Source organism: Macaca thibetana, chromosome 8 (genome assembly GCF_024542745.1).
Source record: "Macaca thibetana thibetana isolate TM-01 chromosome 8, ASM2454274v1, whole genome shotgun sequence".
Lineage (NCBI taxonomy): Eukaryota > Metazoa > Chordata > Mammalia > Primates > Cercopithecidae > Macaca > Macaca thibetana.
The window spans coordinates 104,895,777-104,917,271 of NC_065585.1; the positions used below are offsets into that span (position 1 = coordinate 104,895,777).

The following is a 21,495-nucleotide window of genomic DNA, read 5'->3' on the forward strand; positions in this document are numbered from 1 at the left end:
CAGATGCTTACCCAGTTCCAATGAGAATACTGGAAAGTCAGTGAAGCAAAATACTAAGGAGGGTTGCAGTTATTCTGTATATTTGATTAAGGATAGTCTCATTTAGATCCTCTGAAGGGCTTTAGAATTTAAATAAAAGGCCACCTGAAGCAGAAACAGGAACAGGAACAGGAAGGTAGGAAGGGTGCATAACTGCTCCCCAGTCCCAGGACAACCCCCCTTAGCCAGGACCAGGGGGACGGACCACATCTTTGTCTGGACAAAGTTATGTGGGCATTTATTGTCCCAATGTGTGCTCCAACGATCCTCTATCTGTCATCAATCCTCTGTTTTTGCTGCCACCAACACATGATAATCTAATCTGGAAGTAAAAAAAAAAAAAAAAAAGCAGTGGAATATCTGTAGAAACAAACATCATGAAATGTCCTGGCTCCCTTCCCAGGGCTTCCATAAAAATGCAGGAAGGAAGAAGCCACAGAGCGGAGTCCACATCAGCAAGTCCTTCCTGAGTCTCCATTAAGTACTCAGGAGAGGACTGTGCAGCTTCAGTGTGGATTGCCAGGTGCTGTTGCAGAGGGGACCCTCCTGGTGGAGGAACAGGCTTAAGGATGAACAGGGGACAGACATGTGTTGAGTATTTGTATTCCTGGATTGTTCTCTTTTCTTTGCCCCCATATTCAACATTTTGACATAACAAACTTTCTTCCTGGCCAGGCACGATGGCTCACTCCTGTAATCCCAGCACTTTGGGAGGCCGAGGCAGGTGGATCACCTGAGATCAGGAGTTTGAGACCAGCCTGGCCAACATGGTGAAACCTCATCTCTACTAAAAATACAAAAAATTAGCCAGGCATGGTGGCAGGCACCTGTAATCCCAGCTATTCAGGAGGCTGAGGCAGGAGAATCACTTGAACCTGGGAGGTGGAGGTTGCAGTGAGCTGAGATCACACCACTGCACTCCAGCCTGGGCGACCGAGCGAGACTCTGTCCCCCACCCCCCAAAAAAACCAAACTTTCTTCCTGATTGTTTTAAAACTTCACTGCACTTAAAAACTTGGTTTTGAATTATGGTATAAAGTACAGCTCTAATTTGAGCAACTAGTGACCTGTGTTCTACTCAGGAAGCTGAAGCTGAGAGGCAGGGACAGGAGATCTTTCGTAGAAGTGAGGAACACAATAGCCAAACAGAAAGTTTATGGTGAGAAACCTGACAGTGAAGTCAGAAACAAAACCATATCTTTTTTTCTTTTACTTTTTCTTTTCTTTCTCTTTCTTTCTTTTTCTTTCTTTCTTTCTTTCTTTTTTCTTTCTTTCTTTCTTTTTCTTTCTTTTTCCTTCCTTCCTTCCTTCTTTCCTTCTTTCCTTCTTCTTTCTTTTTTTTTTTGACATAGGGTCTTGCTATGTTGCCCAAGCCAGTCTCCCACTACTGGGCTCAAGTGATCCACCCCGCCTGGCCTCTGAAAGTGCTGGGATTACAGGCATTAGCCACCATGCCCAATCAAAATAGTTTCTTTAATCAGAAGACTACCTACCCCTTGCTCCTCTACTAAAAATTCTGAAAGGCCAGGCAAGGTGGCTCACACCTATAATCCCAGCACTTTGGGAGGCCAAGGTGGGCAGATCACGAGGTCAAGAGATGGAGACCATCCTGGCCAATATGGTGAAACCCCATCTCCACTAAAAATACAAAAATTAGCTGGGCATGGTGGCGTGCGCCTGTAATCCCAGCTACTGGGGAGGCTGAGGCATGAGAGTCACTTGAACCCGGGAGGCAGAGGTTACAGTGAGCCAAGATCGCACTACTGCACTCCAGCCTGGTGACAGAGTGAGAGTCCATCTCAAAAAAAAAAAAAAAAAAAAAAATTCTGAAAGACGGAAGGAGGTGGAACTATAGGCAGGCTGAAGGCATGCAAAAAGATACAAATGAAAAATAAACTAGAAACATGCTAGCAGAAAGCACACTTGATTTGAAAGATTCTATCTCAGTTTTCTGTGGACCTATTCATAACACAGAAATATGGTTTCTTTTTTTTTTTTTTTTTTCTTTTTTTGAGACGGAGTCTCGCTCCGTCACCCAGGCTGGAGTGCAGTGGCCGGATCTCAGCTCACTGCAAGCTCTGCCTCCCGGGTTTACGCCATTCTCCTGCCTCAGCCTCCCAAGTAGCTGGGACTACAGGCGCCCGCCACGTCGCCCGGCTAGTTTTTTGTATTTTTTAGTAGAGACGGGGTTTCACCGTGTTAGCCAGGATGGTCTCGATCTCCTGACCTCGTGATCCGCCCGTCTCGGCCTCCCAAAGTGCTGGGACTACAGGCTTGAGCCACCGCGCCCGGCCAGAAATATGGTTTCTTAAAATACAGTTTCTGCACTGGTGGGTTGAGTCTCCTCAAAAATGCCTTCCATATTTTCACTGGCCCCTGCTTTAGCATGAACTCATAATTCCTTTTTTTTTTTTTTTTTTTTTTTTTTTTTTTTGAGACGGAGTCTTGCTCCATCACTCAGGCTGGAGTGCGGTGGCCGGATCTCAGCTCACTGCAAGCTCCGCCTCCCGGGTTCGGGCCATTCTCCTGCCTCAACCTCCCGAGTAGCTGGGACTACAGGCGCCGCCACCACGCCCGGCTAGTTTTTTGTATTTTTTAGTAGAGACGGGGTTTCACCGTGTTAGCCAGGATGGTCTCGATCTCCTAACCTCGTGATCCGCCCGTCTCGGCCTCCCAAAGTGCTGGGATTACAGGCTTGAGCCACCGCACCCGGCCGAACTCATAATTCCTGAACATCATCTCCAAGTGGGCTGGCAGAACTGGAGCAGGCAGGGTGGTTCTGAAACCTAGGGACACCCTTAGTGACACTGAGATTTGGGCACACAGGTGTCAGATTGCAGCTCTTTTTTTTTCTGTCATCCCACCACCTCCCTCAACACACACACACACACATACACACACACACTTCACAGGATCCTATGAAGTGGAACTGTTTTAGAAAAATAGTACTGGTGTTGATTCAAGCAGATTACTAACAAGTTTTCTCTAAAAACGCACACTCAAAATGTTACAGTTCTGTTTGGTGTGGTTTAAACTTTTTTTCTAATAGTTGAATTTTTAAAGAAAGAGGGGTTTTAAATTCCCTTCTGTAGACACTGTTAATCAAGAACAGCCTCTTTTCCCACATGGACTGGCTGGACACAAATGCTCTGGAGTCAGCCTATCTGCATTGATAGGCTTGCTTCCTTACATAATGACTTGCGGAATTATGTAGCCTCAGTTTTCTCACCCGTGAATTGGGAGCTAACAGTTGCATCTGTGAGGCTGAAATGGGATAACTTCTATAAAACCATTTACCATAGTACCAACTCATAGTAAGTATTCATTAAATAGTAGCTATCATAACTTCAAAATAAAAAATACCCCCAAAAAGGCTTATGTAGAGAGAGAAAATCTAACACTGTGACATTTATTTATTTATTTATTGAGACACGATCTTCCTCTGTTACCCAGGCTACAGTACAGTGGCATGAACACGGCTCACTGCAGCCTTGACCTCCTGGGCTCCAGGGATCCGCAGCCTCTCAAAGTGCTGAGATTATAGGCCACCACGCCTGGTCCACTATTTGTATTTTCTATACAGGCATACCTTGGAGATATTTTAAGTTCGATTACAGTCTATCACAATAAAGCTAATATTGCAATAAGGTGAGTTGCGTGAATGTTTTGGTTTCCCAGTGCATATAAAAGTTACGTTTGGCCGGGTGTGGTGGTTCATGCCTGTAATCCCAGCACTTTGGGAGACCTAGGCGGGTCAATCACCTGAGGTCAGGAGTTCAAGACTAGCCTGGCCGACATGGTGAAACCCCGCCTCTACTAAAAAATACAAAAATTAGCTGGGCATGGTAGCACATGCCTGTAGTCCCAGCTACTCTGGAGGCTGAGGCAAGAGAATCGCTTGAACCAAGGAGGTAGCGGTTGCAGTGAGCTGAGACTGCACCTGCACTCCAGCCTGGGCAACAGAGCGAGACTCCATCTCAAAAAAAAAAAAAAAAATTAACCAGGTGTGGTAGCACACACCTGTTGTCCCAACTACTCGGGAGACTGAGGCAGGAGAATTGCTTGAACCCAGGGGGTGGGGGTTGCAGTGAGCCGAAATAGTGCCACTTCACTCCAGCCTGGGCAAAAGAAGGAAACTCCAATCCTGTCTCTACTAAAAATACAAAAATTAGCTGGGCGTGGTAGTACACGCCTGTGATCCCAGCTACACGGGAGGCTGAGGTATGAGAATTGCTTGAACCCGGGAGGTGGCGGAGGTTGCAGAGAGCCGAGATCGCACAACTGCACTCCAGCCTGGGCAACTGAACGAGACTCCATCTCAAAATAAAAAAAAGAAACCACTCTCGTTGCTCATCCATAAGAAGCAACAAAGCAGCTCCCCATCCATTCACGTTCTATCATGAGCTTGTAGCAATTCAGTTACATCTTCAGGTTCCACTTCTAATTCTAGTTCTCTTCCTATTTCCACCACATCTGCAGTTACTTCCTTCACTGTAGTCTTGAACCCCTCAAAGTTATTCATGAGGGTTGGCATAAACTTCTTCTAAACTCTGATTAATGTGAATATTTTGACCTTCTCTTATGAATCTCAAATGTTCTTCATGGGATATAGAATGGTGAATCCTTTCCAGAAGGTTTTCCAGTTGACTTTGCCCAGATCCATTAGAGGAATCACTAAGACCGCTATAGCCTTATAAAATGTGTTTCTTAAACAATAAGACATGAAAGTTAAAATTACTCCTTGGTCTATGACTGCAGAATGGATTCTGTATTAGCAGGCATGAAAACATTTATCTCCTTGAACATCTCCATCAAAGCTCTTGAGTAACCAAGTACATTGTCAATGAGCAGTAATACCTTTAAAGGAATCTTTTTTTTTCTGAGCAGTAGGTCTCAGCAGTGGGCTTTATTCAGTAAACCACCAGGCGCGGTTGTTCACGCCTGTAATCCCAGCACTTTGGGAGGCTGAGGTGGGCGGATCATGAAGTCAGGAGATCGAGACCATCCTGGCCAACGTGGGGAAACCCCGTCTCCACTAAAAATACAAAAATTAGCTGGGTGTGGTGGTGCGTGCCTGTAATCCCATCTACTCAGGAGGCTGAGGCTTGAACCTGGGAGTCGGAGGTTGCAATGAGCTGAGATCACACCACTGCACTCCAGCCTGGTGACAGGGTGAGACTCCTACTCAAAAAACAAACAAACAAACAAACAAAAATTCAGTAAACCATGCTGTAAACAGATGTGCTGTCATCCGGGCTTTGTTATGCCATTTACTGAACACAACCAGAGTAGATTTAGCATAATTTCTAACAGCAATAGGATTTTGGAAACAGTAAATGAACACTGGCTTCGACTTAAAGTCACCAGCTGCATTACCTCCTAACAAGAGTCAGCCTGTCCTTTGAAGTTCTGAAGCCAGACATTGACTTATCTATAGCTAGAAAAGTCCTAGATTACATCTTCTTCCAGTAGAAGGCTGTTTTATCTACATTAAAAAATCTATGATCTTAGCTAGATCTTCTGGATGACTTGCTGCAGCTTCCACATCAGCACTTGCTGCTTCACCTTGCACCTTTATGATATGGAGATGGCTTGTTTCCTTAAGTTGAAGCAGCCTCTGCTAGTTTCCAACTGTTCTTTCACTGCTTCCTCACCACCCTCAGCCTTCATAGAATTGAGGAGAGTTAGGGCATTGCTCTGGATTAGGCTTTGGCTTAAGGGAATGTTATGGCTGGTTTGATCTTCTATCCAGATCACCCAAACTTTCTCCATATTAGTAATAATGCTGTTTTGCTTTTGTATCATTCATATGTTCACTGGAGCAGCACTTTTTTTTTTTTTTTTTTTTTTTGAGACAGAGTCTCGCTCTGTCACCCAGGCTGGAGTGCAATGGCATGGTCTCAGCTCACTGCAACCTCTGCCTCCCGGATTCAAGCAGTTCTCCCACCTCAGCCTCCAGAGTAGCTGGGACTACAGGGGCGTGCCACCACACCCAGCCAATTTTTGTTTTTTTAGTAGACACGGGGTTTCACTATGTTGGCCAGGCTGGACTTGAACTCCTGACCTCGTGATCCACCCGCCTCGGCCTCCCAAAGTGCTGGGATTACAGACGTGAGTCGTCGCACCCAGCCTCACTTTTAATTTTTTAAAAGAACTTTTGGCTGGGTGTGGTAGCTTACATCTGTAATCCCAGATCTTTGGGAGGCCAAGGCAGGCAGATCACCTGAGGTCAGGAGTTTAAGACCAGCCTAGCCAACATGGCAAAACCCCATCTCTATTAAAAATACAAAAAGTAGTTGGGTGTGATGGCACATGCCTGTAATCCCAGCTACTCTCAGGAGGCTGAGGTGGGAGAATCACTTGAACCCGGGAGATGGACACTGCAGTGAGCTGAGATAGTGCAGCTGCACTTCAGACTGGGGACAGACTGAGACTCCATCTCAAAAAAAAAAAAAAAAAAAAACACTTTTCCTCTGCATTCACAACTCAACTAACCATTTGGCACAAGAGACCTGGGTCTGGGCCTATCTCAGTTTTTAACATGCCTTCCTCACTAAGCTTAATCATTTCTAGCTTTGGAATTAAAGTGAAAAACATGGAATTCTTCCTTTTACTTGAACACTTAGGAGCCATTGTAGGATTATTAATGACCTAATTTCAATATTGTGGTATCTCAAGGAATAGGCAGGTCCAAGGAAAGGGAGGGGTGGGGGTCAGCCAGTCAGTAGGGCAGTTGCAACACATATTTATCGATTCGGTTCACTGTTTTATATGGGTATGATTCATGGTGCCGCAAAACAATGACAATAATGAAAAGATCACTGATCATAGATCACCATGACAGATATAATAATAATGAGAAAGTGTGAAATTTTGCAAAAATTACCAAAATGTGACCCAAAGACATGAAGTGAGCACACTCTGCTGGAAAAATGGTGCCGATGGCCTTGCTTGACACAGGGTTGCCACAAACTTTCCATGCTTAAAAATCGCACTATTTGGGAAGTACAATTAAGCAAAGCACTGGCCGGATGCGATGGCTCACACCTGTAATCCCAGCACTTTGGGAGGCTGAGGCGAGTGGATCACAAGGTCAGGAGTTCAAGACCAGCCTGGCCAATATGGTGAAACCCCGTTTCTACTAAAAATTAGCCAGGCGTGGTGGCACGTGCCTGTAGTCCCAGCTACTCGGGAGGCTGAGGCGGAAGAATTGCTTGAACCCAGGAGGTGGAGGCTGCAGAGCCAAGAGCATGCCACTGTATTCCAGCCTGGGCAACAGAGCAAGACTCTGTCTCAAAAAAAGCAAAGCACCATCAAACAAGGTCCATCTGTATATCTCTCAGAAAATAAGCTCACATGCTTGGAAACCTATCAGAACCAGACAAGCGGTGTTAGGAACACAGCCGCAAATACTTGGCCTGTATCTAGCCTTAGCAAGAAACATCCTGGAAGAACTAAGGGGATTTAACACCCATGCAGATTACTTTCTAGATAGGCCTGAGAAATCCATCCCAGCTGACTCAGCAAAGAGATACCTACAGACCTCCCTCATCTGCTAATCAAAACCCTTTATTGGGCCGGGCGCGGTGGCTCAAGCCTGTAATCCCAGCACTTTGGGAGGCCGAGACGGGCGGATCACGAGGTCAGGAGATCGAGACCATCCTGGCTGACACGGTGAAACCCCGTCTCTGCTAAAAAATACAAAAAACTAGCCGGGCGCGGTGGCGGGCGCCTGTAGTCCCAACTACTCGGAGGCTGAGGCAGGAGAATGGCGTGAACCCGGGAGGCGGAGCTTGCAGTGAGCTGAGATCCGGCCACTGCACTCCAGCCTGGGCGGCAGAGCCAGACTCTGTCTCAAAAAAAAACAAAAAAACAAAAAAACAAAAAAAAAAACCCTATATTGGCTGCAGGGCACTGTCGCGGTATGCCTGGCTTCTTCTTGGCTGGGCAGGCCTCATAAAGGTGCCCTGCAAGTTCTCTGCACTCATTGGCATGGAGAAAACCAGGCTTTGGTGAAGACAGGCAGTCAGAGGCATCTCCAGCCCTTCCAGGACCCAAACCATTCTTCAGTCATCTGAGATATCAGGAGATCAGCTTTCATGTTGTCCCTCTTTCTGTTTTGATGACTAAGAAGGCTTCTTTTTTTTTTTTTTTTTTTTTTTGAGATGGAGTCTCACTCTTGTCACCCAGGCCAGAGTACAAAGGCGTGATATTAGAAACGGCACGCACCACCCCCGTTTCTACTAAAAATACAAAAGTTAGCTGGGCGTGGTGGCACAAGCCTGTAATCCCAGCTACTCTGGAGGCTGAAGCCGGAGAATTGCTTAAACCCAGGAGGCGGAGGTTGCAGTGAGCTGAGACGGCGCCATTGTACCCCAGATTGGGCAACAAGAGCGAAAATCTGCCTCAAAAAAAAAAAAAGTCACTATTATTATTATTATGTTTTGCTGATTAGAAAACTAGTACACGATCAGGGCCAGGGTGCCTTGGAACACGCTGGAAGAAGGCCACTTCCTCTAGGCAGAGGCAGCCGGGCAGTAGCGCATAGGATTCCAGCCCAGGACACAACCTCCTCAACCACACGGACAGGCCTATAAAAAAAACTCCTCTCAAAAAAGTCAAACAATTTAAAGGTACATAAAAAATGAGCCAGGCACAGTGGCTCATACCTGTAATCCTAGAACTTTGGGAGGCCAAGGTGGGAAAATCACTTGAGCCCAGGAGTTCAAGACCAGCCTGGGCAACATAGCTACAGAGACAACTCTGTCTCTACAAAAAATTAAAAATTGTAAAATTGGGCAGCCATAGTAGCATGGACCTGTAGTCCCAGCTACTTGGGAGGCTGGGGCAGGAGGATCACTTGTGCCAAGGAGTTCAAGGATTCAGTGAGCTGTGATCACATCACTTCACTCCAACCTAGGCAACAGAGAGAGGTGGCTCAAAAAAATAGAGCCTGGCTCAAAAAACAAACTAAACCAAAGTATAAGCCTCTTATAATCACATTCCCAAAGAAAATCACTATTAAAAATTTGGTTAACTATTTTGTTTTGTTTTGACAGAATAATAAAATTCAGTTACGGGGAAATTTAACCTGAATGGGAGAACACCGTCTATTTTTAAATTCTCTTCCTCTCTGACCCTACCCAGCCCAATATCACCAAAGGTTCTTAACAACCCAGGAGAAGTCAGCTGCAACTTGATTAGCATATCCTTGGATGGAATCCACTTCAAAGTTGAATCCTCAAGTATCTCAGTCTAACCCTGAAACTTTGATCTTTGTCCCTAGGCAGGGCAAAGCCTAAGGAACTGGGTCCTTCACTCCTGGGGGTGGAGGGGGGTTCTCAGAAATGCAAATTGTTCGCTGTTCTGCCACTGTCTCCTCTGTCACCTCTCCAGACCCCAGCCTTTGGATGAGTGGCTTTAACTGGGAGAGGGTTTACAAGTCTGTGTCAGAAAGAGAAGAGCCTTTGGAGAACCCTGAAGAAACACAGAGGACAAAAGACCAGCCGGTTTGCAGTTAGTGTTCTGAAGGGAGTCACAATTCTAGACCAGCGACCATAACTGGAAGGATTCGCTGAGGTTTTATAGGCCCCCTTAGTTTCGCCATATGTGTTCTTGTCGTTTTTCTCTTATTTCACAGTAAAACCTATAACAAAAAGGGCTGTTTATCTTGGGGTACATCAAGGAAGAGGGAGATGAGGGTGAAAAATATATCCTTTTCTGCAGCTGGTGTTGGGGAACAAAGAATCTGGGGTAGAAGTGGGGGTAGAGATGGTAAATACATAGTAAAGCTGCAAAGAAGGCTGGGTGCAGTGGCTCACACCTGCAATCCCTGCACTTTGGGAGGCTGAGGCGAGTAAATGGCTTGAGCCCAGGAGTTCAGCACCAGCCCGGACAACATAAGGAGACTACCACCTCCACAAAAAAATTCAAAAACCAGCTAGGCATGGTGGTGCATGCCCGCAGTCCCAGCTACTCGGGAGGCTGAAGTGGGAGGATTGCTTGAGCCCAGGAGGTCGAGGCTGCAGTAAATCAAGATCGTGCCACTGCTCTCCAGCCTGGGGAACAGAGTGAGGAACCCTATCTCAAAAAAAACAAAAAACAAAAAAACAAAAAACAAGCCACAAAGATATGCAGCCTCCAGAAGGTGTCTTCCATCAAAGGGAAGTTCCTGGGCTAAAAAAATAATAATAATAACGACAACAATGACTACCATTTATTGAGCATTTACAATGTGCTGGGCGCTTTGCCAAGTGCATTACATGCATTTTCTCATTTAATCCTTTCAACAGTCCTGGGAAGAACAGTTACCATTGTCATCTTCATTTCACCATTGAGCAAATGCAGCGTAGCTAACTAGCTTGCCTAAGATCACACAGCTAGCAATAAGTGGCAGAATCAGGACCCATGCTCAAAACTGTTTGACCCCAGAGACTAAGTTCATCCCTTCAGGGCAAAATAATTCAATGCTTCAATGACTACCAACTGTCTACCTCCCACCCCCACACCTCAACACATACTCTCCAGGCTTGCTTTCCTCAGCTATCCCAGATGAGTTTGTGGATTTTCATGTTGTCATCTTTCAAGATTCAGGCATCGCTTCCCCTGAGTCATCTTCCTTCCTGATCTCTCCTCCTGCAGCCCCCTGCAGATGCCCCTGGGGGGCACTACATGTCATGTTTGGTCTCCCCCACAAGACAAGTGAGGTTCCCCAGGCTGTGCCCTCATCTATCTTTGGATCCACTGTGCCCGGCACAGCGCCTGACACACAAGAAGTGCTCCCTGGCACCCCAAGGCTCCATGAATAGATGTGGCATTCAGGCCAGACAGCTGAGCTGCCATGCAGCTCGTTCCCTTTCTCACTCCAAATTGGCAGAAGAGAGTGAATGTTATTTACAAAAACACCAAGCCAAACAAGACCCTCCCTTCCCTGACACACTGAAGCTGCTCTGGGAACAGACAGGGGTCACCAAATGGTGGCCAGATGGTGACTGCTACTCCATAACTCCAGGGGCCTGGGGCAAAAGGCTTGGCTGCCCACCTGCTCCCAGGACCTGTGAACGATCCACTTTGTAGGGAAAAACCCAGACAGTTCCCTCCTTCCAAATCCCCTTCTGCAACCAGCTCTCGGAGTGGAGACTCTGTCAGCTCTCACCACATCCTGGGGACTCCTGAAGCCTGGGCTGGAAGTTCTGCAACCTTGCCCCATGTCAATGGCACTTACTTTACCTGACTTCTTCCTTAACAGAGAGGTGTTAATTCTGCAGTATTGACCCAGGGTAGTGGGGTGATCACCCCTGGTAGGCACAGCTGAGCCCTAAAATAACTGAACCCAGACAGAACAGGGGAGCCCTGGGGCAGAAGGAATGTGGGGAGAGGGGAAGAGGAGCTCCCTTCTACCAGGGAAAACTCTGAGGACACAAGTAGCTGGAGGAACAGGGAAGGGATTTCCTACAGTGTTCCCAAACAAAGAGAGCTGGCGGGGCTTTGGGGAGAGCTCCGTTTCCCTTCGTTTCATTCAGCAGTGGTCTCCTCCTCCCACAGATGTGGGAGGCAACAGGCCCCCAACTGGTTATCAGGCCCTCCAGCGTGAGGGCCTTTGTCTCCCCTTAGACATCGAGCTGGCAGGGCGAAGGGCCGACAAATCCTCCCTGACCCTCCCAGCTCTTTGTTATCTCAGAGGGAAGATTACATTTCTGTATGGGGAGGCAAGGTGCCAGGAGGCCTCGGGCAGGACAGAGACAGGCAGAGCTGCTGTCTGACCCCCATTGCCTGGATCAGCTCAGGGCTGCCCTAGGGACACTCTCCCTCCACTGGCCTGGGGCCCTTCCAGAAATGGGAGGGCTGCGTTTCAGAAAGGGGGAGGGGTACAGGAGTGGGACAGAAGGGGAGGTGGGCTGGAAGGATAAAAGCAGCCAACTCTCAATTATTCAGAAGCATGTCTGCAGTGCGTGGACAGCCCATGCCTTCGCTGAGTTTCTCACCTTCTCTGTTCAGCTGCCATCAGCTCTTTCCCTGAGAAGTGGAGAAGGGAACCCTGGCAAGTTGGCCACTTGCTTTCATTTTGGCTTCTTGATGAATCTATAGAGGATTTTTCAGCAGCAGACCCATGTCCCTCAACACCAAACAAGCATTTAGATCATTCTCCTTCTGTTTAAATCAAGAACACATTCTTTAGCCTTTTCTTTGAGGTTCAAGATACTCCTACAATGGTTCTAAACCATAAGAAAAAGGGGCTTGATTTAAAACCCCTTGTTCTGGGCCAGGCTCATGCCTGTAATCCAAGCACTTTGGGAGGCCAAGGTGGGCAGATTACCTGAGGTCAGGAGTTTGAGACCAACCTGGCCAACATGGTGAAACCCTGTCTCTACTAAAAATACCAAAATCAGCTGGGCATGGTGGCAGGCGTCTGTAGTCCCAGCTACTCGGGAGGCTGAGGCAGGAGAATTGCTTGAGCCCAGGAGGCGGAGGTGAGCCGAGTGAGCTGAGATCATGCCATTGTACTCCAGCCTGGATGAAAAGAGCAAGACTCCATCTCAGAAACAAAAACAAAAACCTTGTTTGAGAAGAATTACGGAGAGGAAGGGCGATACACACTCCTTTAGGAACGAAGTAGAAAAATAGTAGCTGGGTGTTAACATTAAATGCTGGATTTTTTTCATGGCTTGTTTTCCCAATCATATTTCCTCAAATTGTATTTCCTCCTCTGGTAAGCCAGGTGGGTTATGCTTAGCAAGTCCATCAACCACAAATATACATGGAAAACCTCCTGAGTGGAACTGGTCAGACGCCTTAGATGAGATCCTTGCCCTAAAGCAGTTTAGAAGCCAGTTAGAAAGCAGAGTAAGGAAAACTACTAACAAAGCTATGGTTAGTATCAACTCAGTGGATAGTCAGAAAGTGAGCAGGGGATCCAGCGACTGACAAAGCTGGGATGGGCAGGGAAGGCCTCTTGGGGGTAGGGTGTGAGTTTGGCCTTACAAGCCTGTGATGAGTATTAATTAAAATGCAGGAGGCCTAATGGGTGGGCAGCTTATTTAGGAGTATAAACCAAACCTGACCAGGAGCTGAAGGGTTAAATGGTGGCTTGTAGGGGAAAACTCTATAAACAGTGGCTGAAGTTCATTTATTCAACAAAGATATGAGTTCTTGTTTCTCATTTTTTTTTTTTTTTTTTTTTTTTTTTGAGACGGAGTCTCGCTCTGCCGCCCAGGCTGGAGTGCAGTGGCCGGATCTCAGCTCACTGCAAGCTCCGACTCCCGGGTTCACGCCATTCTTCTGCCTCAGCCTCCTGAGTAGCTGGGACTACAGGCGCCCGCCACCGCGCCCGGCTAGTTTTTTGTATTTTTTAGTAGAGACGGGGTTTCACCGTGTTAGCCAGGATGGTCTCGATCTCCTGACCTCGTGATCCGCCCATCTCGGCCTCCCAAAGTGCTGGGATTACAGGCTTGAGCCACCGCGCCCAGCTCTCATTTTTTGTTTTATATTATTTTGTTTTGAGACAGGGTCTTACTCTGTCACCCAGGCTGGAGTGTAGTGGCTGATTATAGCTCACTGCAGCCTCAAACTCCTAGGCTCAAGCCATCCTCCTTCTTCAGCCTCCACCTCCAGCTAATTTTTAAAAATATTTTGTAGAGACAAGGGCTCACTTTGTTTCCCAGTCTGGTCTTGAACTTCTGGCTTCAAGTGATCCTCCTGCTTTGGCCACCCCAGGTGCTGGGATTACAGGCGTGAGCTGTAATTTAGTTGTTTATTTATTCATTTGTTCAACAAATACTTATTGAATATTTGCTCTTTGGCCAGTCAAGGAATTTTATGAGTGTCTACTATGTGAATAACACCGTGTTGGCCACTAGTCTGTCACCTACTGGTGGATTAGAAAAATAACGCGAGGACCCTTTTCTTTTTTCTTTTTTTTGAGACAGAGTCTTGCTCTGTTGCCAGGCTGGGGTACAGTGGCACGATCTCGGCTCACTGCAACCTCCGCCTCCCGGGTTCAAGCGATTCCCCTGCCTCAGCCTCCCCAGTAGCTGGGATTACAGGCGAGCGCCACCATGCCTGGCTAATTTCTTTGTATTTTAGTAGAGGCGGGGTTTCACCTTGTTGGCAAGGATAGTCTTGATCTCCTGACCTCGTGATCCACCTGCCTCAGCTTCCCAAAGTGCTGCGATTACAGGTGTGAGCCACCGCCCCCCTCCCCCAACTCTTTTCTTAAATTAGCCAGGGAGGCGTGGGTGGGGTGGGTGAGGAGTTGGGTGGGGGTAACTCATTCAGTATTCAAACTTCTACAAGTTTTGGGGATGAGGTGAACAGGCCCTGCCACTAACTTACATAGTGACTTCTATTTGTGTAGTATTTTTGGTCCACGGAGAGCTATCATTTTATTTGATTCTTACGATCATCTTGTGAAGGAGTATCAACAGATACCGCTGTTTTGATTTTATCAGATACAAGATTTGTCCTACATCAAACTTCACAAATGATGGACAGAATGGAGGAATCCTTCAGACCTAGTGCTGCCTACTTCCCACCCCAACGGTGGCCTCAACCTGGGCTTTCACATCACAGGCCCCACGGAGACTTGGAAAAAATACAGGCTCTTGGCTCCTTCTTGGGACAGCCTGATTCCTCATGTCTGAGCAGGCCCATGAATTTGTATTTTTCAGACGTTCCCTGGAGGACCCGTGTCCATCTGGATTAGGAAACCACTACATTATACCACCCCGCGGCAAGACTCAGGGGGAAGAATTTAGCCACTTTCCTGAGTTCCACAGTACTGGAGGGTGTTCTGAGTGGGCTGTAATTAATTTCCAAACCAACCACACCTCTCCCCTCAACTCCCACTTACTCTTTGCTTCCTAGACGTTCACTTCAGGCTGGAGACTTCTGAAGACCAACAACATTGCTGTAGAATTTACAGGGTCCAGTTCCCGGTGGAGCACAAAACCTAAATTATGTGGCTGGGGAAAGCGGAGATCCAATGGAAGGGTTTGAGGAGGGGCTGACCTTCTCATAATAAAACCAGCTTGTATTTACTAGGTGTTAACTATGCGCCAGGCCCTCGTTGACCTCTCGACTCTATACGAAAAAGCACTATTATCCCCCTTTCACAGATGGGAAAACCGAGATTTAGAACGCGAAAATCATTCCCCAAGGTGCACAGACTCCAAAGTCCACGCTACCAGGTACAATCTCAAGGCTGCGGCGTCTCTTCACCTGTCCCCCACACCCCCCCAAACTGCAGCTATGTCTAGGGCCTGACATTCCGGCGCCCTCTGGGACGCGCTCAGATGCAGGGGCGCAAGCGCCAAAGGAGACCAGGCTGCAGGAAGAGAAGAGTAGAGCGCCGGACAGCTCCGCCCGCTCGGCCGGCTCCCCCTCCTCTGGGGCCGCGGCTGGAGAACTACAAGGCCCAGCAGGCAGCGGCAGGGGGCGGAGGCGGAGGAGGGACCAGCGCCGGTGGGAGTGAGAGGGCGAGCCCTCGCGCCTCGCCGGCGCACAGCGCTCGGAGCGCTCCTTCGGCCACAGGCGCGGCGTCCTCGGCGGCGGGCGGCAGTGAGCGGGAGCCGGGACGCTGGTGCAGCCGTAGCGCGCGGAGGAACCCGGGCTGTGCCGGCAGCAGGGCCACGTCCGGACGGGACCGGGACTCCGCGTAGCGCATTGCGGCGACCTCGCCTTCCCCGGCCGCGAGCGCGCAGCTGCTCGAAAAGCCGCGGAACCCGAGGACTTTCTCCCGTCCGAGCTCGGGGCGCCCCACAGGGCGCACGGTACCCGTGCTGCAGTCGGGCACGCCGCGGCGCCGGGGCCTCCGCGGAGCGATGGAGCCCGGTCTGCAAGGAGCGTGAGACGCCGCCGCCGCGGTCTGGAAAAGAGGGGCACAAGGTCTGGAGACCCCGGGCGGCGGACGGGAGCCCTCCCCCCGCCCCGCCTCCGGGGCACCAGCTCCGGCTCCATTGTTCCCGCCCGGGCTGGAGGCGCCGAGCACCGAGCGCCGCCGGGAGTCGAGCGCCGGCCGCGGAGCTCTCGCGACCCCGCCAGGACCCGAAAAGAGCCCGGGGGCGGCGGGCCGGAGCCGGGGACGCGGGCACACGCCCGCTCGCGCAAGCCACGGCGGACTCTCCCGAGGCGGAACCTCCACGCCGAGCGAGGTAAGAGTCGCGGCGCCCCCGGATCCAGGGCTGGCTTGGCGTCCCGAGCGGCCCCCGGCGCCGGAGCCTCCCGGCTGCGCGCTTTGCCCGCCGCAGCCCAGCCGGGACCGGCGCCTCCCTCCGCTCGCCGCCCGCCCCCTCCACCTCCCGGCTCCCTCCCGGGCGATCCGCGCCCCCCTTGGGTCTCTCCTCCCTTCCCTCCGCCCGCGTCTCCTTCTGCGCCCCCTGCCTACGCTCGTCCCGCCGCTCTTCCCGCTGCCCAACTTTTCCGCCAACTCGCGCTCGGGAGCTGGCGAGGCGGCGGCGGCTCCTCGGTGAGTCCTGGGAAGGACAGGCCCGGGGCGAAAGCGGCGAGGCCCGCGGTTTCCTGGACTGGGGAGGAGGGCGGGAGTGGGCGGCGAGGTGGGGTGCGTTGTGTGTGTGTTGTGTGTGTGTTGCATTCCACTCCATCTCTTTTTGGTCCCCTTTTGGGGATTCACCCCCAATTCAGCAGGTAGCTTTGGGCTCAACGCTAAAAATCCAGGACATTCCTCAGTCCTTTTCCACCCCCGCTAAACCTGGGGTCCGGGTTGTGGGCGAATGGAGTAGGGGATGAACTGCAGAGGACGTGGAGGGCTAGGTTAGCTTCTCTTGGATAGGCTTTAAGGAGGTGTCGTCACCAAATGGCTGAATCTGCTTGAGCTGAGAGCGAAAAACGACTCCGCTTTCCAGAAGGGGTGATCTTATGACTTGGACGGTCTCTGAGAGGGTCGGAAGTTTGGGGAACGGGAGGACGACCCACAGTCGTTAAGCCGAGGTATGGGACGGGGGCGGGAGGGCCGTTCCGTCCCAATCTCGTTCCTGGAGGTGGGGGAAGGGATGAGGTTTTTGTCCGGTGCGGTTCACTCGGCAGCGATGCGTAGGCTTCTCTGGCCCAGACCCCTCTGCACCCCGCTTCCCCTCCCGTTATGTTTAGGGTTGGGAGAAAAGGGAGGCTACGACCCATGTTTGCAGAGGAATTTGTGGACCTTGTAGATGGGGTTCATATAGAACACACACCCCCTATGAAGCAGCCAGACACTTTTTTGGTGGTGGTGGGGCGGGGGGTGTGAAGCGTGTTTCTTGTTCTGGTCCCAGAAGCTATCAACCCGTTTGAAAAACATTACCACGATGTCTTTCTCCCCCAGCCCTCCCCCACCCCCATTTTCCAGATGTAACAGCCGCATCTGGTTCCGTTTCACCCCACACGGGTACACCGCAGCCGCATTATTAACTTCCCTCTTCCTCCCCTCCCCCTCCCCCAAATTGAAACTCGGATTCTTCAACTCGTCTTGACCACCTCCCTCCTTAACATTTCTGGAGACATGGAGATGCGGCGTTGAGAAAAGAAAGTTCCCTTGGATCCCGAGTTATCTAAGATCTCACTAAGTTAGTTATTCGCCGCCGCTAGTGGGTGGCGGCGGTCGGGGTGCTTTCTGGATTGCTCAGAAAAGAGGCATCTTGGGAGATGGGTCCAAGGTTTTAGGGGGTGGCATTCGCGAACGGTTCATCCGCTAGACTAGGGGAGGCTCTTTGGCCGTGCGTCTGGCCAGAACTGGCCTTGACGATGGAAGTTTCTGGAACCAAAGCGTTGCTTTCTCTCCCTTGTGTTATAGCTGGAGCTGCGAGAGCGCCTGCCCTGCCCGGAGCCCGCGGTCCCCTCTCGGCCGCCCCTCGGTGGCGTCACGCGCCCCTCCCGGAGCGAGCCCGGTGCGCTGGGCCGGGGGCGTGGGCGACTGCTGCCAGAGGCGCTCCCTGTGTGTTTTTAAGGACTGATTTGGGCCACATCCCCCGGAAACTAAAGTGGGGCGTTTTACCATTTAAGTAACGGCTACAGGTTTGAAAGCGGGGGGTTGGATTGTCCAGTTGTGTTTGGTAATAGTCTTTGAGGCAGGAAAGCGCCTTGTGGTCCAAAGTTGCGGGAGGGTGGAGAGAGTCAGTCTCTCTCACCCTCTTCTTTCCAGCCTCTTTCAGATTGAAAACACTTCTCTGGTTTCCTTCTTTGGGCGGTAGTTTTGGAGGCTGTAATGAAATCGCACTTTCTCTAGACGTGGTAATTAAGGTGACTGTTTCCTCCGCAGATGTGCCCTACCCTTTGCACCTCCGGACCAGGGCTTTTTTTGGAATACTATCTAGCCTTGAGACTGTTTAGCAGAAAGTGGCCATTTTCCTCCCTTGGCCCGGGCTCCCGGTTTCCTCCCTGAGGCTTGTTTAAAAGCGAAGTAGCAGGGCCCCGTGGGACGCGCCTTGGTCTGGTTAATCACCCCCATCCCCGGGTCATCCACCTTCCTCTCAGTGACCGAGGTTCAGCAGCCTCTGCTATTGCCGTCCCGTCTGTGCCGAGGGCCTGCCTCCCTAATGACTTGTTTACATATCCTACCCCCAGTGGGTTAGGAGAAGCTCCGGGGCTGCCCCTGACCCTCCGAGTGCAGGGTGTTTGGGGACCGGGAGGCTGCTGGGGCCTGACTCCAGCTGGGAGGGTTATGAACTGCATCAGTGACGAGCTCCTTGAAATATCTGTTGCATTTACTCTTAGTCATAGCTGAGTGTCAGCTTTTTAATGAGGTTCATCCAGATTGAGAGCCACTTGGACTTCACTGCTTGCTTTTCCAAACATGCCTGCAGAAATGCTCATTTTCCAGGTATTTTTCCCAGTACAGATTCGGGCCAGAGTGGGCACCGCTTGAACAATCTTAGGGTGCTTCTTTTCCTTGACCTCTGGCCATGGAGGATGTTAGAAAGTTCCATTAGGTGGCCCTTTGATAGCCAGGGAAGCAAAGGCTCAGGAAGAAATGGCGAAGTGTCCCCCACTCCCTAGGGGCAGAGGATTAGATACGTCGGGTGCATCCCTCAGGCTGGGCTAGCTTTATTCCTGGTGGACTCCAGAGGGCAAGAAAATTGAATTGAACACTGGGTAGGCAGACTCAAGCCTTAGAGACCAAGGAAAATCCATGGGTTTTGCTTTTAGTGGTGTGCTCTTTGTTTTCAGTATTGACCTGAAACAAGACTCCTAAAATGGGAGATTTGCTGGTGTGAACTTGGGGGTTTAGCAGCGGGCTTCTCCAAAGGTTTTTTTCTTGCCTCCGTTTCTAAAGTGTCTTTTGTCAAAATGGCTGTTAGGTACAGAACGTCCTGGCAAAGTTTGAGCCTGTTGCTGCTGGAGGAAAAGGCATTAGAATTGATTCAAATGTCTTATTCTGAAAGGGCCTCACATCACTTGATGAATTTAATTTCCTCCTGGGAAATTTGTGTCTTGCATTTGTCTTCCCCAGAGCTTTGTAAAAGGCCTGAAAGCACCAGGGACTGGTAGGAGTCCAGATGCAGAGCTTTAGAGAAGATTCTGGTGTTTCCAGAGAGGATGAAATGTCAGACTTGGGCTAGGATATTTGTTTTTCCCCCTAAGGTTGCATCTACTTTAAACAGAAATTCCCTCCTCACCACCATTTCTCTCTCCCCTGCAATGAAAGAAACCATGTTTAGGGCCCTCTCTCCCATTTAATAGCACTCACCTGGGTGAACTATCCCAAGAATTTGGTGGGGTTCCACTCATAGTACATCCTGTCTTCAAGAGCAAGGTTTTCTAGATTATGTGCAGCAGTTGTGTTCGCCAGGCTGGTCTTGAACTCCTGACCTCAAGCGATCTGCTGGCTTCGGCCTCCCAAAATGCTGGGATTACAGGTGTGAGCCACCGTGCCTGGCCACTTATTGCTAATTTTTTATATGTCTTTTACTTCCAAGGACATGTAGACTTTTTTTTTTTTAACAGAGACACAAAAAATAAGCATTTCTCTTGGACCAACTAAAATTTTGCAAGCTGAGCTGAGTAACTTTCTCCATGTTTATTAAGTACTTGCCCCCTGCCCTCTCAACATGTGAGTAGAGAATGCTCACTTTGGGGAAGAAATAAGTCTTACTCCCATCTGAAGGGAATAATGTTTTGGTATTACTTCCTTAATTCTGAAGAACCAAGTTGTCCAGAAATTTTCTCGGTACCCTTTGGACTACAGTTTGGCTGGTTAACAAGGGATACTAGCTAATTGCTTTTCTCTGATATTCTGAGCCTCTTTTTCTGGAGGAGTATCTGTATCAGTTGCTTTTCATCAGCTCTTTTTTTTCCTTCATTCACTTACTCATCCAGTTAACGAACATGTTGGCATCTCCTGTGTACATACTAGGTGCAGAGAGTGTTAGCAAAGGTTAGGGAGGCACAGACCCTGCTCTGAAGGAGCCTGCAGTTTCATGGGGAGAGAAGAGAATGAAGAACATAAGTAACAATCATATCATGTGACCTAAGCACCCTGTGAGAGGGGCTAGTAATGTGGTTTGCGAATTTGGAGGAATAAAATCCTCCAGCTAGAAGGCCCAAGAAAGTCTTATGGAAGAGACAGCTTCTTAAGGTGGGGTTCAGAGAAAAGGGAAGGCCTGGCCTGTTGCAGAACAAGGAAGGGCAAAGAAGAAAGTCTTGCACAGAGGCATGGAGGCTGCTTCGAGCTGTGGTGCCCTATAGAAATAGAACATGAGGCTGTGCACGGTGGCTCATGCCTGTAATCCCAGCACTGTGGGAGGCCGAGGCAGACGGATCACGAGGTCAGGAGATCGTAATCATCCTGGCTAACATGGTGAAACCCCGTCTCTACTAAAAATGCAAAAAATTAGCTGGGTATGGCGGCGGGCGCCTGTAGTCCCAGCTACTTGGGAGGCTGAGGCAGGAGAATGGCGTGAACCCGGGAGGTGGAGCTTGCAGTGAGCGGAGATCGCGCCACCGCGCTCCAGTCTGGGCGACTGAGCGAGACTCCGTCTCAAAAAAAAAGAAATAGAACATGAGCAGCTGGGCGAAGTGGCTCATGCCTGTAATCCCAGTACTTTGGGAGGCCAAGGCAGGCGGATTGCTTGAGCCCATGAGATGGAGATGAGCCTGGGCAACATGGTGAGACCCTGTCTCTACCAAAAAATACACAAATTAGATGAGTGTGCTCATGTTGTCTGGTAGTCCCAGCTGTTCAGGAGGCTGAGGTGGGAGGATCACTCGAGCCTAGGAGGCAGAGGCTGCAATAAGCTGTGATTGCACCACTGCACTCCCACCCGGGGGACAGAGGAAGACCCTGTTTAAAAAAAAAAAACAGCCAGGCACAGTGGCTCATGCCTGTAATCCCAGCCCTTTGGGAGGCCAAGGCGGGTGGATCACCTGAGGTCAGGAGTTCAAGACCAGCATGGCCAACATGGTGAAACTCTGTCTCAAAAATAAAAAAATTAGCCGGGCTTGGTGGCTCATGTCTGTAATCCCAGCTAC

General features: G+C 49.8%; 2 protein-coding genes across 15 annotated transcripts in view; one reads left to right on the forward strand and one right to left on the reverse strand.

The window, feature by feature from the left end:
* Positions 1–280: 280 nt before the first annotated feature.
* Positions 281–19,755, reverse strand: LOC126960706 (dapper homolog 3-like). The gene is made up of 6 exons (XM_050800331.1): positions 19,715–19,755; positions 17,844–17,960; positions 17,333–17,522; positions 16,421–16,559; positions 15,302–16,268; positions 281–361 (listed from the first exon to the last, which is right to left on the reverse strand). The coding sequence occupies exons 1-6, from the start codon at positions 19,753–19,755 to the stop codon at positions 319–321; spliced, it is 1,497 nt and encodes a 498-aa protein (XP_050656288.1). The 3' UTR covers positions 281–318.
* The window catches only part of FGFR1 (fibroblast growth factor receptor 1), a 59,651-nt gene continuing 54,270 nt past the window's right edge, over positions 16,115–21,495 (forward strand). For 8 of the 14 annotated variants that reach the window (XM_050801261.1, XM_050801262.1, XM_050801264.1 and 5 more), the window contains exon 1: positions 16,115–16,187. The gene's annotated coding sequence lies outside the window, so the exon portion shown is untranslated. Of the gene's footprint in view, positions 16,188–16,328; positions 16,502–16,756; positions 16,984–21,495 lie in introns of those variants that run through there. The other 6 variants (XM_050801272.1, XM_050801273.1, XM_050801275.1 and 3 more) reach the window with 5 other exon arrangements.

What these genes read in the sequence shown, in the direction of transcription:
- LOC126960706 (XM_050800331.1), bottom strand. Translation starts at nt 19,755, where the DNA reads ATGAGTGGAACCCCACCAAATTCTTGGGATAGTTCACCCAG. An exon ending in GGAAGAGCGGCGGGACGAGC is followed by an intron (nt 16,269 to 16,420) that starts GTAGGCAGGGGG and finishes CGGCGGGCAAAG; the next exon opens with CGCGCAGCCGGGAGGCTCCG. An exon ending in GTCCCAGAGGGCGCCGGAAT is followed by an intron (nt 362 to 15,301) that starts GTCAGGCCCTAG and finishes TTTTACTTCCAG; the next exon opens with ATTAGATTATCATGTGTTGG.